Genomic DNA, 16,473 nt, shown 5'->3' with positions numbered 1-16,473 from the left:
AAGGATTTAGAAAAGATAGGCAGAATACATAATAAAGGTCTGTTACAGTGTTTGAAAAATTATTTTATATTGATAAGTGTAGTAGAAGATTAAAAGTGAGTGATGTATAGGATGGAGGATCTCAGCAATTAAGTGGTTATAATAATGTCTTTTCATCTTACAGTTCCATCTCAGTATTGTTTTGTAGCATTGGTGATCCTTGTCTAGATAAAATGTGAGATATGTGCATAAAATAGGTTTAAAATTGAGTTGAAAAAAATTTGCAATTTTCTTTACTTCACTTTTAGATATGCCTTATTTATATTCCATGTGAAGTCTGTATAGTGTAAAATTAAGTGTATATTTTTACCAAGATTCTTTAATTAAATCTGTATTTCTGTGTACTGAGAAGTAATGACATGAAAAGGATAATCATCAATATTTTTTGCCTTTGAGGTGGAAAGTCTCTCTAAACAATATGAAGAAATTTACCTTAAAAACAAAGATATAGATGCAAGATTATTTCTGGATCATGATAAAACTCTTCAGGCTGATCCTACAGACAGGTATTATACATGATATATTATTATTTGTTGATATGCTGGTTCATTTTTTAAAAAGTTAATATAAAATTGTATTCTCTTGAATTGTCATATAGAATCCTAAAGTAGGGATGGTTGACGGTAACTACAGGCGCCTGTGAGATATTGTGTGTTCCGTTCCAGGCCATTGCAATAAAGCAAATCACGCAAACTTTTTGGTTTCCCAGTGCATGTAAAAGTTATGTTTACACTGTACTATAGTCTGTTAAGTGTGCAATAGCATTATATCCCAAAAACAGTGTACATACCTTAATTTAGAACTACATTATTTCTAAAAAATGATAACCATCATATGACAATGCAGAGTTTACAAACCTTCAATATGTAATAAAACACAGTATCTGTGAAGCACAGTAAAGCAAAGTGCAGTAAAATGAGACACGCCTGTAAAAAATTTTTGAATGATTGTAAGTGTGGTTAATTTTAAGTCTTTAGCATGAAATCTTTTAATATTAACTAAAAAAATATGTATATATATAAAATTTGGAAGTTAAACACAAAATGTTTCAGATTTTATTTAAGTCAAAGTAAAGTTTTTGGAAGGCGTAATGTTTGAAAAACTTGAGTTTTGATATTTTTTGATACTGAACAATCTTGCTATTAATATCATCAACATCTAACATTCTAGAGAAAACAAACATCTAACTTGCACTTTCAAAAAAATTCTTAGTGATTGGTACGCCATTTGTTGTAAACCTAGTGGAAAGAAACCCAACTTAAAAATTATGATGAAAAAAATAAAATTTTATTTATTTAAACAGCTTCTGGATCATCTATTTCCTATCACTTCTATTATTTACTTAACCATTTTGTATGATGTTATGAGTCAACAGAAGGTACTTTACTGCTTTTTTGACTCATAAATCACAAATTGTAAGTTTTCAGTCTGAATGACTTTGCTTATCATTATTTAGTTTTGAAATGCAGAGAACACCACGAAAAAGTAACCCTGATGAAGAGGTAAATGTGATTCTTCCACAGACTCCAGTTCGGTATGAATTTTCATACTTTTGATTTTCATTATAATTATTTATTCAGTACTTTATAGTGCTTCGGGTTTATTCATTTGTTTCATTATATATTTGTATATATACATGCAGCAAATATATAGAGTGCTCTTTGTATGCCAGACTTGTTACTAGTTGCTGAGGATATGATTATTAGACGTAGTTCTGTCTGTCCTTAAGGTATATAACCTAGAATGAGAATGTGTTCCATTTCAGTATATAAAAAAGAGGGAAAAAAAAGTATCACCATTTGCTCTGTATATAACCTAGAAAGATTGGAGCCGTTTTTTAGTGTCCTTTTCCTCACTTGCTCCCCACACCTAATCTGTTTTCAAGTCTTGTGGAGTCTGCCTCCTGAGTATGTGAGTTCATCTGCTGTTCCCCATTCCTACTCTTCCCACCCTTGTCCAAGATATCTCTGTCCTTCTCTTGGATTTTTTGCAGTAGCCTACTAACTGATCTTGCTGTTTCTACTCTCATGACTATCCCTCTCTCCCTATCACCAAATATATTCTCCAGAGAGCCCCCAGAATAATATTCTAGAAATGTAAATCAGATCATGTTCACCCTGCTGTTAAGTTTGTGATTGCTTCCTACTGCAATTGCAATACAGTGCAAATTCCTTAACAGTGCCTACAATACCTTATATGATCTAGCTTCTTTTACCTCTCCAACCTCGTCTTGTTTTCCAGCTCATTATGTACTAGCCAGTTTTCTGAACTCTCCAAAATCTTCTTTTGTACTCAGTGACCTTCACATTTGCTTTTGTTTCTTCTTGAAACTCTTCCTTCTTTTCTATGAATTGCCAACTACTACCCTTCTTTTAGGTTCAGCACAAATACTACTTTTTTGAAGACTTATTTCTCTGTGAAGTATTTTCCTTTATTATTCTTTCTCACAGCATCCTGTTCTATTCCTTCAAAGTATGTATCACAGTTTGTAATTATAAATTCATCTGTGTGTTTGCTTGTTTTTGTCAATACCCACAATAGCCTTTAAGTCCATACCACATGGACCATGACTTTCTTGTTCACCATTTAATCATTAGGACCTAGGACAATACTTGGTACATAGTAAAACAATCAGTAATTTTTTCAAATGGCTACATAGACACATAAAAATACATTTTTCTTTAAATATAGTAAGAGACGTAGGACAAGTTAATGAGATGGCACAGAAGGGACTTTATGAAGTGATATTTGAACTGAATTTTGAAACATGTAAGTTTGTGTCACAGGAGACTGGCAGCATGTGCAAAGGCATGGAAGTATGAAACAACATGATGCATCTGGGGAACTATAAGCAGCTCTGTATTGATGGACTAAATGGGAAGATGAAATGGCAGGAGAGGAGGGTGGGTACTAGATCATGAAAGGCCTTATATTCCATACTCAGAAGTTTGGACTTTAGCTTGTGCAGGATATGGCCTGTTGCTATACCTGGGTGTTAAGCAGGGCTAGGATGAAACCAGACTTGATTTCTGAAAGTTTACATGGTAGTAGTTTGTGAAGAGATGGACTGAGGAGGGCGTGGTGAGAAATAGAGAGACCTGTCAGTCTGTCACAGTGGTTAGGCAAATTAGGATAACCTGAGGAGTGTTTTTTTTTTTTTCCGAAGTACATATGCCTAGACCCGGCTGCCATAGACATAGTCAAAATCTCAAAATGCTCTATTGCAGTAATTCAGTTGAGAGATGCTGAAGATCTGAACCAAGAGATAGGCAGTTGGAATGAAAGAGCAAGAACAGGTTTGATAAATAGTTGATGAATTCATATTTAGAATATTATTCTTAAGGCATTTATGGGATATGAAGAAGATAATGTAGTAAGTAGTAGGATATAAGGATCTTATAGATTTGGGAATCATCAGGGAGAGTTAAAATCAGAAAAACAGGGTTGGGGGGGTGGTGTGATGAATTGGGAGATTGGGATTGACATGTATACACTGATGTGTATAAAATGGATGACTAATAAGAACCTGTAGTATAAAAAAATAAATAAAATAAAACTAAAAAAAAAAAAAAAAAAAGAACCAGAAAAACAGATGAGGTTGCCTGAAGTGACGGTGCATAATAGCAATAACGGTTGGCTAAGGGCTGAACCCTAAAGAATGCTAGCATTTAAGGACGAGATAGAAGTTAGATTAAAGAGAATGAGAGGTGTGATTGGGGAGGCCAGAGAATGAAGCCAAAGAAGCCAAGGGAGGAAGGGAGTTTCAGAAGAGAGCAAGTGTTTAAGAGTGTCAAATACCTCAAGAAAATCAAGTATCAGAACAAATAAAAAAGATCTTTTGGTTTTAGCAGTTGGTCACTTATGGCTTTAGTCATTGTGGCTTAAGTAGATAAGTACATGTACACGTCATAGAAGCAATATATTTAAAAGTTGAAGGAGTGTAGATATCAGTTTAGAGAGGCTTGACTGAGAACACTGAACATGTTTTATTAAATAATATTTAAAAACCCTTTGGCTATAAACATTCTACAGTTTTTTGCATCATTAAACAGTGCCTACAGAGTAGCAATGAACTGCTACTCCAAAATTGGAACATTAATATTTACTGTATACCATACACAGACACGTGCACACACACACACAATTATATAATTAAAGAGATCTTAAGAGATTGACCTACTTTTATGTTTTAGTGATGATGACTTCTAAAATTATGTATGCTTTCATCTTGAAGGTCTCTGTAAAGGACAGTCACTTGGTTCTCTACTTGAGTTACTGAATATCTTACCATCTTTATTTGAAAATATTTAATATTTAATTGTAATAATGTTTTCTTAAAATATTACCATTTTGATGCCAGTTTATGTTTTATCCTTAAAATAATGTCATTACTTTCATCAATTGTTTTGTTGATATTTAGTTCTATTAGTAAATAAGCATATCAGTTCTTTAATTATAAACTTACTGATGATGGACATATGCTTTCTTAAAGATTTAAGTAAAATGTAATTCCTCATAAATAGCAGTACACTAAGGCTTTTATAAAATCTTATTTCAGAGAACCTCTTAAACAGGAGACAGTGAGATTGAAGATACGTGTAACTTATGAAATAGATACTTATCATTTTTTCTTTTTATTCCTTCATTGCTTAACACTTCTTCCTATTTTTTCTAGGACTGTCATGAATACTATCCAGCAATTAATGATGATCTTAAATTCAGCAAGTGATCAACCATCAGAAAATCTGATTTCCTATTTTAATGTAAGCCATATATGAAACATTATTTATTATGATATCTTGGCAAATAAATTTGAAATTAGAAGTTAAAATACTGAGTGTTTTTTTAAACACCCATTTCCCAACCAACATGTAGTTGTCTATTATCTTATTTCTTGCTTTTTTTAACTCTCCAAATTAGATATTATTAGTAGTATTGTTTGTTTGTTTTACATTTTTATTTATTTATATTTATTTTTGGCTGTGTTGGGTCTTCGTTTCTGTGTGAGGGCTTTCTCTAGTTGCGGCAAGCGGGGGCCACTCTTCATCGCGGTGCGCGGGCCTCTCACTGCCGCGGCCTCTCTTGTTGCAGAGCACAAGCTCCAGACGCGCAGGCTCAGTAGTTGTGGCTCACAGGCCTAGTTGCTCCGCGGCATGTGGAATCTTCCCAGACCAGGGCTCGAACCCGTGTCCCCTGCATTGGCAGGCAGATTCTCAACCGCTGCGCCACCAGGGAAGCCCCAGTAGTATTGTTTTATTTAGACAGTGTTATTTTTAGATTTTCTCATATTTACTTTTTGTGTTGCTCACCATTCTTTTTTACAACTTAGACCTCACTTTCATAATTATTTTCTTCTTTCTTCAGATACATCTTTTAATCATTCCTTTAGTGGGGGTTAGTTTGGGATGAACTTAACAAGCTTTTTGTTTTGTTTTGTTTTGTTTTTTGTCTTAAAATATCTTTACTCTTGGACTTCCCTGGTGGTCCAGTGGTAAAGACTCCGCTCTCCCAATGCAGGGGGCACAGGTTCGATCCCTGATCAGGGAACTAAGTAAGATCTCACATGCCACAACTAAGACCCGGCACAGCCAAATAAATAAATAAATAAATTACATGCATACATACATATATAAATATTTTTTAAAAAATATCTTTACTCTTATTTTTTGTAAGGTAGTTTACCTGGATCTTCAATTCTAGGCTGACTTTTACTTTATCTTAGTAGTTTGAAGATACTACTTCACTATTTCCTGGCTCTCGTTGCTACTAAGATGTTTTCTGTCAGTCCATCTGTTGTTCCTTTATAGTTAATCTATCTTTTCTCTCTGGCTCTTTTAAGATATTTTCTTTGAATGTGACATTAGACAGGATTTGACATTTGCCATATCTCTACAGTCTTTTTTATTTAGCCCACTTTCATTTACATTTCTTGAGTGGCCCTGTGTGCATTGCAGTTTGCAACTCCTGATGGACCCTGAGTTTGATATCTGAAGGACCCCTGCTAGCCTCCCTCCCCTCAAAAAAGGGAGAGAGGAAGAGAGAGAATGAAAACTAGTGTCTATATTCCTTGTTTGCTCCTTTACTCCTTTAAAATCAAGTGAGGCTTGGGAGCCACTGACATGCTCATCTGTGGCAGTTGGATGAGGCTAGGAGACTTAACTAAAATTTGGCTTATCCGGTAAGTGCTTTGTGTGGTTAACATTCCATTTAATATCATAAGCTGCCTGTGGTTTTGTCATATTCTTTGTTGTCTTCTTGTTTATATTTCCACCCCCCCAAGAATTAACAGAGTATTTTCTGTCATCATATTCATAATTGTGTTGGCTCAAAACTGCTTTTGTTTGTCCAATTTGCATAAAGTTGCTTTTATTTGTGAGTTATCTGTAGCACAAGAATATTTCCCAAACATAGCTACCCAGTTACTTAGAACTTTTAGAAGGGATAATGGTAGAAGTAAAAAGAATGATAATCTCTCTCTTCTTAAATATTGTTTTTAATATTTCCTCCAACATTTGGAGTATGTAGGAAGTCTTTTTAATTTTAAACTACTTCAGCTGGGCAGAAAATTCTGCCTCAAAGACATTTTCCAGAGCTCAGTTTAAAGCTTAACATTAAATGACGCACAACAGTTTAACTGCAAAGTTTTATGCACACTACAAATGGCCTATCTCAGAGTGGGCATATCTTGAAGACCATTAAGTTTTTCTTTGAATTTGCTTCTTTATTAGTTCAGGTGTCTTCATTTTAAAAATTAATGCCATCTTTTCTTCTGTGTGTAAGTAAAATCTTAGAAGCTATAGACATTTTTTTCTTCCAGTTTTATTGAGATATGCTTGATGTACAGCTCTGTATAAGTTTAAGGTATACAGCATAATGGGTTGACCTACATACATCATGAAATTATCATCACAATAAGTTTAGTGAACATCCGTTATCTCATTTGGATACAAAGTAAAAGAAATAGAAAAAAAATTTTTTTCCTTGTGAAGAGAACTCTCAGGATTTACTCTCAACAACTTTCATGTATAACATACAGCAGTGTTAATTATATTAATCATGTTGTACATTACATCCCTAGTACTTATTTACCTTATAAATGGAAGTTTGTACCTTTTGACTGCCTTCATTCAGTTCCCCCATCCCCTACCCCATCCCCGCCTCTAGAACTACAAATTTGATCTTTGTTCTATGAGTTTGTTTGTTTCTTTTTGAAGTATAATTGACCTACAACACTGGGTTAGTTTCTGGTGCACAGTATAGTGATTCCATATTTCTGTACATCTCAAAATGATCACCACGGTAAGTCTAGTTACCATTTATCTCTGTACAGAGATATTATATAATTATTGACTGTATTCCCTATACTGTACATTTCATAGCTGTGACTCATTTATTTTGTAACTAGAAGTTGGTACCCCTTAATCTCTCTCATCTGTTTCTCTCTTTCCCCACATCCCTCCCTTCTGGCAACCACCTGTTTGTTCTCTATCTCTATGACTCTGTTTCTATTTTGTTGTGTTTGTTCATTTGTTTTTTTTTTTTTAGATTTCACATATAAGTGAAATCATACAGTATTTGCTTTCTTTGTCTGATCTACTTCACTTAGCATAATACTCTCTGGGTCCATTCTTGTTGTCACAAATGGCAAAATTTGTTTTTTCTTTATGGCCAAATAATATTCCATTGTGTATATATACCACATCTTTATCTATTCATCTATCAGTGGGCACCTAGGTTGCTTCTATTCTTGGCTATTGTAAATAATGCTACAATGAACATAGGGGTGCATATCTTTTCAAATTAAGTGTTTTCATTTTCTTTGGATAAATACCCAGAAGTGGAATTGCTGGATTGTATGGTAGTTCTGGTTTTAATTTTTTGATGAGCCTTCAAACTGTTTTCCACAGTGGCTGCACCAATTTACATTCCCACCAACAGCACACGAGGGTTCCCTTTTCTCCACACCCTCGCCAACACTTGTTATTTGTTCTCTTTTTGATAATAGCCATTAGACAGACGTGAGGTGATACCTCATTATGGTTTTGATTTGCATTTCTCTGATGATTAGTGATGTTGAGCATCTCATGTGACTGCTGGCCATCTGTATGTCTTCTTTGGAAAGATGTGTATTCAGTTCTTCTGCCCATTTTTTTAATCAGCTAGTTGTTTTTTTGGTGTTGAGTTGTATGAGTTCTTTGTATGTTTGGATATTAACCCTTTATCAGATATATCGTTTGCAAATATCTTCTCCTATCCAGTAGGTGGCCTTTTCTTTTTGTTGATAGTTTCCTTCACTGTGCAGAAGCATTTTGGTTTGAAATAGTCCCACTTGTTTATTTTGCTTTTGCTGCCTTTTCTTCTGGAGTCAATTCCAAAATACCATCTCCAAGACTAATGACAAGGAGCTTACCACCCATGTTTTCTCCTAAGAGTTTCATGGTTTCAGGTCTTATGTTCAAGTCTTTAATCCATTTTGAGTTAATTTTTGTGTGTGGTGTAAGACAGTGGTATAATTTCATTTTTTTGAAACTGGCTTTCCGGTTTTACCAACACATTTATTGAAGAGACTGTCCTTTTCTTACTGTATATTCTTGGCTCTTTTGTGGTAAATTAATTGATCACGTACATGGGTTTATTTTTGGGCTGTCTATTCTGTTCCATTGATCTCTGTTTTTATATCAGTAACACACTGTTTTGATTACTGTAGCTTTTTGATTACTGTAGCTTGTAGTTTGATGCCTCCAGCTTTGTTCTTCTTTCTCAGGATTGCTTTGGCTATCTGGGGTCTTTTGTGGTTCTGCACACAGTATTGAATTGTTTGTTCTATTTCTGTGTAAATACCTTGGAATTTTGACAAGAAGTTTATTGAATTTGTATATTGCTTTGGGTAGTATGGGCATTTTAACAATATTAATTCTTCCACTCCATGAGCATGCAATAGCTTTGCATTTATGTGTGTCTTTTAACGTTTCTTTCATTCGGGTCTTAAGTTTTCATTGTACAGAACTTTCACCTTCTTGGTTAGGTTTATTCCTAGATTTATTTTGGATACAACTGTACATGCGATTGTTTTCTTAATTTCTCTTTCGGATAGTTTGTTATTAGTGTATAGAAATACAACTGATTTCTGTATGTTGATTTTGTATCCTGCAACTTTACTGATTTTTTTTATTAGTTCTAACAGTTTTTTTGTGGAGTCTCTAAGGTTTTCTATATATAATATCATGTCGTCTGAAAATAATGATAGTTTTACCTCCTTTCCAATTTGGATACCTTTTATTTCTTTTTCTTGCCTAACTGCTCTAAGACTTCCAGTACTATGTGGAATAAAAGTGGCAAGAGTGGGCATCCTTGTGTTGTTCTTGACCTTAGAGGAAAAGCTTTCAGCTTTTCACTGTTGAGTATGATGTTAGCTGTGGGCTTGTCATGTATGGCCTTTATTATGTTGAGGTACATTCCCTCCATACTCACTTTGTTAAGAGTCTTTATCATAAATCGATGTTGAATTTTGTCAAATGCTTTTTCTGCATCTACTGAGATGATCACATAATTTTAATCTTTTATTTTGTTAATATGGCATATCATTGATTGATTTGCAGATATGGAACCATCACTAGGATAAATCCCACTAGATCATGGTATAAGATCCTTTTAATGTATTCTTGAATTTGGTTTGCTGATATTTTGTTAAGGATTTTTGCATTTGTATTCAGGAGGGATATTGGCCTATAATTTACTTTCCTTGTGGTGTCCTTGTTTTGGTATCAGGATAATGCTGGCCTCATAAAATGAGTTTGGGAGTGTTCCCTCATCTTCTGTTTTTTGGAATAGTTTGAGAAGGATTGGTAGTAATTCTTCTTTGAATGTTTGGTAGAATTCACCAGTGAAACCATCTGGTCCTGGGCTTCTGTTTATTGGGAGGTTTTTGATTACCTATTCATTCTTCTTACTAGTAATTAGTCTTTTCAGATTTTCTATTCCTTATGATTCAACCTTGGAAGGTTGTATGTTTCTAGGAATTTATCCATTTCTTCAAGGTTGTCCAGTTTGTTGGCATTCAATTGTTCATAGTAGTCTCTTATGATCATTTGTATTTCTGTGGTATCAATTGTAATATCTGTGAGGCTGTTTTTGATGGATAATGGAAAGGGCTAACAAATCTGTTCTTCTCTAACTTGCCAGCAGAAAATTTAGATAATAGAGTTTTTTAGTTGTACTCTAGTATTTTTTGGTCACTGTTATCCCAGAATGGAATCCTTTATGTTCCTCATATTTTCAGTAGTTGTATTTACCTAGTTTATTGTGGAAGTGTTTCCACAGTATAAACAATTGAGAGTGATAAGTCATGTACTATAGAACAGAAAATGTTAATTCTCTGATTAAACAGTATTCTCAATGTTAATTTATGTTTTTCCTTCTTAAAGAATTGCACAGTGAATCCAAAGGAAAGTATCCTGAAAAGAGTGAAGGATATTGGGTGCATCTTTAAAGAGAAATTTGCTAAAGCTGTGGGACAGGGATGTATGGAAATTGGATCACAGGTAACTTGAGTTCATTTTGATTAGTGCCACTATATAGTAAATAATTTCTAATGCAACATCTGTCCCAATTGTATAAATGCTGTAATAGTATCTGTCCAATAGTATAAAATATTGGCAGATACCATATCCCAGCTGCTTGTGTATGCTGCTACTTATGGAAAGCTTTATGGGACAGCTCCCCTCACTTCATTACAGAAACCAAAAGTAAACATGCAGAAAATTTTAGAAGAATTGTAGAAAATTTAAAAAATACAGTAAGAAAAAAATCAAAATCTTGCTAACATTAAGTTTTTGGTGTATATTCTTTAACTTTTACATATATGAATATTCATGTATGCATATACTTATACAAATGGAATCATATTATACATGCCATTTATCAGTGATATTATTAAATGATGTTGTTTTTACTATTGCTATTATTATTTCAGAAAATCTAAAACTAATATTTGGTAAGCCAGTGGGCTCTGGATCAGAGCCCTGGGTTTATATCTGGCTCTATCATATATGAGCTGTCATCTAACTTCTCTTGAGATTCAGGTTTCTATATTTGCTCTGCTTTGCTCTGTGGCATTAATGAGGTAATATATAAAATATATTTGAAAACTGTAATCTACTATACACATTTATTTTGGTGTAGTGAGGTTATATTTTGATTCCATCTGTGTTTTAAACCATTATATTTAAAAGTTCTTTTTGGTTATATATGAAATTTGTACTCATAATTTGGAATGAAGGATTTGGGTGTGTGTGTGTGTGTGTGTGTGTGTGTGTGTGTGTGTGTGTTTATTTATCTATAATTTGACTGTTCTTTGGACTAATGAAAACTAGTTATTTGATAACTTTTTGCTTATAAGATCAGGTAGGTCTGATTTTTGCCTTTGACCAGTTTTATGGAAAGAGACTATTCTCTTAATCCTGGAGAGCTATCTTGAAAATATGTGTTCTAGGTCACAAGAAGTATTACATTAGTATGTAAAATGGTTAAAATAGTACCAGGTACGTAATATATTCTTAGTACACGTATATCTGTTGAATGATGTAGACTGAAGTGGAATGATAGAAAACCAAATACTGGACCCCTCCTCTTGAAAATTTATCAGGAATGTTAAAACCGTCATTTTATACTTAAATCTTGAGTTTTAGACAAGCAAGCTTTTGTGATCTCTTGGTAGCCATATTCCTAAGAAGGGTCAGGAATGTGTCTCAAGAGAAAACTTTTAAAAAATTAGTAATTGTTATGGTTTTTTAAAATAGTGGGATCTAATTTTTTTTCTTTCTTTGTAGCGATACAAACTTGGAGTCCGATTGTATTACCGAGTAATGGAATCCATGCTTAAATCAGTAAGTTAAAAAGAACATAATAGAAAAAAAATTTAATGCTGACACAAGGCTTCAGTTAATTTTTTTTTAATCTGTTTTAGGAAGAAGAACGATTATCCATTCAAAATTTTAGGTAAATTTTTGTTTTAGTAAAACAATCTCTTCTTTTTTCAAAAGGAAATGTTACAAAATCATTCTTTTTTTTCCTTTAGCAAACTCCTGAATGACAACATCTTTCATATGTCTTTGCTGGCATGCGCTCTTGAGGTTGTAATGGCTACATATAGCAGTAAGTTGAATTTTAGTAAATAAACATTTCAGTTCAATTTAAAGTTAAAAAAAACTTACCTAATGTGTGGTATGGGTTTTTGTGGTGGGGGGAATGGAGAAGTTAAGGAGTTAAGGAGAAGAAATGCATATTTTAGATCAGTATATACTGAAGAATGTAATTGGTTACCGTAATGTGGTCACCATAAAGTGGTTTTATTAACCTGAATTATTTCATGTCATCTTGGGAATAGTTTCACTAGACCCCTATTCTGGGCTATCCTGAATCCAGGAAATGTACCTATTGAAACCCCTTCAAAGACTTATGAGACTGTAAAATGCCTGAGGAGTACTATTGAGCGGCTTCCACTGATATGGAAGCACTGCTACATATATATTCTGTGGTTATGAGACTAAAGGTTGGAGCTAGAATCCACCAGATAAACAGAACAGAGGCCACCAATAGTGGTTTTCTTTAAAATATAATTTTAAACATGTATTATTTTGCAAATAATGTTGCAAATGTCAAAAAAAAGTTTTGTTTGCAAAAAACAAAAGAAGAAAATTAATCTAAGGATACAAATATATAATAAAAGAGAAACTTAAATTAGTAAACAAATATGGACAACTGTGAATCCTGATTTATAACCAAGAAATACATAATTAAAACATATTTTCTAACCAATCAAATTATCAAAATCTTAAAGAATCACTTCCTCTCTTAATCAAGGATTAATGAGACAGCTAACATGGATATGCTAATGCATTGCTGGTTAGATGTTAAACGTGTCCCGGATACAAGTTTAGGGTGTTTAAACCTTTGAAAATTTGATATAAGCTGTGAGCCTTCTATCCAGGAAAGACATATATGCACATACACTCAGACTTTGGAAGCCTATTTCCTTGGAGTCTGTGGACCCCAGAATAAAAAATTCTGTTCTAAATAAAAATTTTTGTTTAGACTTTCTACTGTGTTTTAATTTTTTGTTTGATAAAACCTTCAAACCGAAAAATACGTCATTCAAGGCTTAACATTTCATACCTAAGTTATGTTTTTCTTTCATTTTTAGGAAGTACATCTCAGAATCTGGATACTGGAACAGATTTGTCCTTCCCTTGGATTCTGAATGTACTTAATTTAAAAGCTTTTGATTTTTACAAAGTGATTGAAAGTTTTATCAAAGCAGAAGCCAACTTGACCAGAGAAATGATTAAACATTTAGAACGATGTGAACATCGAATCATGGAATCCCTTGCATGGCTCTCAGTAAGTAACTAGCTAAAATAGTTAAAGATACTCATATGCATATGGATAACAGTTATCTGTTAGTGAGAGGTATTTGTTAACATTTACCTCAAGAACAAATATGCAATTTAATGAATAATGATGTTTCAGTGTATAGCCCAAGAAGTAAGTGGAATATTAGAATGGAGTTTTCTTTGAGCTCCCCAGACTGTCTGATATAGGGATTTATTTATGAATAGCTTTTCTTAAAGCTTGGCACTTCAAAACAAAGCAGAATTCTTTAAAGTATCTGGGAACTTTATTTAAAATAGAGGTGTCATATATGAAAATTTAAATGTCTGCTGTTAAAATTTCAACAAAATGATGAAAAAAATTGAGATTATGTTATTGAGATGATTTAAAAATACAGATTTTTAGTTCAATTTAACCTGTTTTTTTTTGTCCCATTGTTAAAGGTAATCCAAAAATCTACACAACTATAGTTATTGTTTATAACATTATAAGAGCACAAATAGACTACCTACAGAATAGGTAGTAGTCTATTTATAGCATAGGTAGTCTATAGGTAGTCTATTTATAGCATATAAGCTATTGATAAGGCTTTATTTTAGTAAAGGTGACATTTCCTATGTAGTAATAGTAAAATATTTATATGAAGTTCTTCTGTTATGCTCTTTAAATCTTCATAGTTGGGTAATACTTTGTTAATCATCAGGTTTGTAGATTAATATAGAGTTGGTTTCTTCTGAAACTGTTGCATGCTAAGCATATATCTTTTCATTTTTATCAGTATATAGAAATGGCAATAGAAAAATTAAGACTTTAGTTATATTAGAATCCTAATCTGTACATGTAAACCAAGTTTTACTTTTTTGATATTTTAAAAATGTAATGGCTAAGAGTAACTTGTTTCTTAGTGCTTTTCTTGTATTGCTGTATAGACAGAGTGGATAGAAAAGGAGAGAAGTATGGGAAGTTGATAGAAAGACATTGTATTGCTAAGATTGAATTGGGTAACACCTTTATACAGGAGCTTCCACTGTAGAAGAAAAGGAGTGGTTAGGAGAAAACTCTCAGAATCCGGGGGTTAAATGAAAGTAGCAAAAATAAATAAGTAGATCAATAAATGAAACAAGCAGATAGAGTACTTTTCAGAGGCTGTTGTGCCCTCTCTTCCTGGAAATTGAAATCAAGACATCACTGTATCATCTGAAACTGACTATTCTCATTTCTTTTAGAGAACTACTTTTATTTCCATCAGTACACATCTGCTGTATGCCTTGCATTGAGATAGACATTGTGAGAATATAGAAAAGACATGGGCTCTGAAAATTGTGGAGGAAATAGTAGAAATGTATGGTTTAACAACTGCTTGTGCTCAAGCCTGTTTAGTTCAGTTACTGGTGTTCTAGGATTCAAAACAATATTCCTTTATTTTTGAGAATTTTTGGAGAAAAAGTGACATGCACAAAGTCTGGAAAAGGGTATAATTTTTTAATAATAGGATGATGTGGAAGTCATAATAAGCGTCTGAATTTAAATTCTAAGTGTGGTATTTCTAGGAGATGATTTTTAATGTTTGGATTTTTAAAAAATCAACACATACTACTGTTTTAATTATAAAGAATGGAGTGGTAGTGGGTAACTGTGAAGATAAGTCATCCTACACAAACACAATATGTGAATTTTTCCTGTAAGAATAATTGACATTTTAGAGAAGAGACATACTATAGATCTATTTGAGCTTTCACAGGCTTTAGGATTTTTTTCTTTATTGAAGTATAACATATATACAGAAAAGTATATATCACAAGTTTTAGTTCAAAGGATTTTTTACAAATTAAATATACCCACATTACCAACATATACAATAGATCAAGAATCAGAGCAATTGAACACACCCATGATATCAAAATCCAGATCAAGAATCAGAGTAAACTTTCATGGTTTTTTGATTCTGTATTATAATAAGAGTCTCTCATTAAACTGTAGTGATTTATAAGAACATATTCAGTGTTGTTTACCTAGGGAAACATCAAGTGATATATTACTTACTTTTACCTGTTGATAATTTAATGAAAGAAAGAACATCATTGTATTTTTAATGGTTGCATGGGAAAAGGGTTCATTATCTTTATTTCACAATCTTGAGAAATAATAAATCAAGAACAGAATAACTTTAAGAAGGAATAAGCACACTTCTGTTTCTTTTGACCCCAGAGAGATTAACAGGCAATATATGAATGTAAAATGCTAAACAATCTATTGAAAAACCTAGTGAAATCTTGTTCTCTGGAAATTTGGAGGATTAGAGGTGGTTTAAAATAAACCATACCTAAGCGTTAGATTGAATGACTTCCAGATGTTTAGACCTCTTAAACCTGCTAAGCAGTTTATAATGCCAGCAGATGATGAGGTGAGATTTGGATATTTTACTTTCAGTATATTCAAACTGTATCCGATCTTTTCAGTAAAATCTTTGTAAACCGAAGTAGACCAGGTACTTTATTCTCTAAATGGTCTTTTTTTGTGGGCGACTGTGGACTTTTCCTGTTGATCTCCCCACATCTCTTGCTGCCTTAATACTATTTCTCTCACAGCCACCAGAGAAATTTTTTCATAAATGCAGAACAAATCTCATTATGCTAATTCCTCAAATAAAAACCTTTTGTAGGGGACCTATGCATCTGGTAATATTAAAGATAGAATCCTGAGGAGCTTCAACATTTAAGGGATAGACAGAAAAGAGAAGCCTATAAAAGAGATTGAGGAATCTGATATTCCTCCTCAGAGACAGGAGGAGTATCAGAAGTGGTGTCATACTCTCTCTCTCAGAGAGAGGGTACTAAAAGGTCTGAGTGAGTGCTTGCTGTTTCAGATACTGCAGGAGCAGTCAGTAAGAACTGAAGAGTGTTCATTAGTTTCCGCAACAAGGAAGCCACTGGTGAAGGTAGCGAGGACTGTTACAAGCGGTGGTGGGGGCAGGAGTAGATTGCAGTGGAATTTGGATGAGATGTGAGTGAGAGATAAAGTGGAGACAGTCATTATAGATAGCTT

General features: G+C 33.3%; 1 protein-coding gene across 6 annotated transcripts in view; it reads left to right on the top strand.

The window, feature by feature from the left end:
* Window positions 1–16,473, top strand: part of RB1 (RB transcriptional corepressor 1) — a 142,076-nt gene that overhangs the window by 48,343 nt on the left and 77,260 nt on the right. For all 6 annotated transcript variants that reach the window (XM_082365318.1, XM_082365317.1, XM_082365320.1 and 3 more), the window contains exons 10-17: window positions 436–545; window positions 1,496–1,573; window positions 4,715–4,802; window positions 10,464–10,580; window positions 11,868–11,924; window positions 12,005–12,036; window positions 12,116–12,192; window positions 13,241–13,437. In XM_082365318.1, the coding sequence (XP_082221444.1) occupies window positions 436–545; window positions 1,496–1,573; window positions 4,715–4,802; window positions 10,464–10,580; window positions 11,868–11,924; window positions 12,005–12,036; window positions 12,116–12,192; window positions 13,241–13,437 (756 nt within the window). The remainder of the gene's footprint in view (window positions 1–435; window positions 546–1,495; window positions 1,574–4,714; window positions 4,803–10,463; window positions 10,581–11,867; window positions 11,925–12,004; window positions 12,037–12,115; window positions 12,193–13,240; window positions 13,438–16,473) is intronic.

This window comes from Balaenoptera borealis (genome assembly GCF_965194805.1).
Source record: "Balaenoptera borealis genome assembly, chromosome: 18".
NCBI lineage: Eukaryota > Metazoa > Chordata > Mammalia > Artiodactyla > Balaenopteridae > Balaenoptera > Balaenoptera borealis.
Note: the sequence above shows the minus strand (reverse complement) of the source record. Positions and strands in the feature narration are given on the sequence as shown.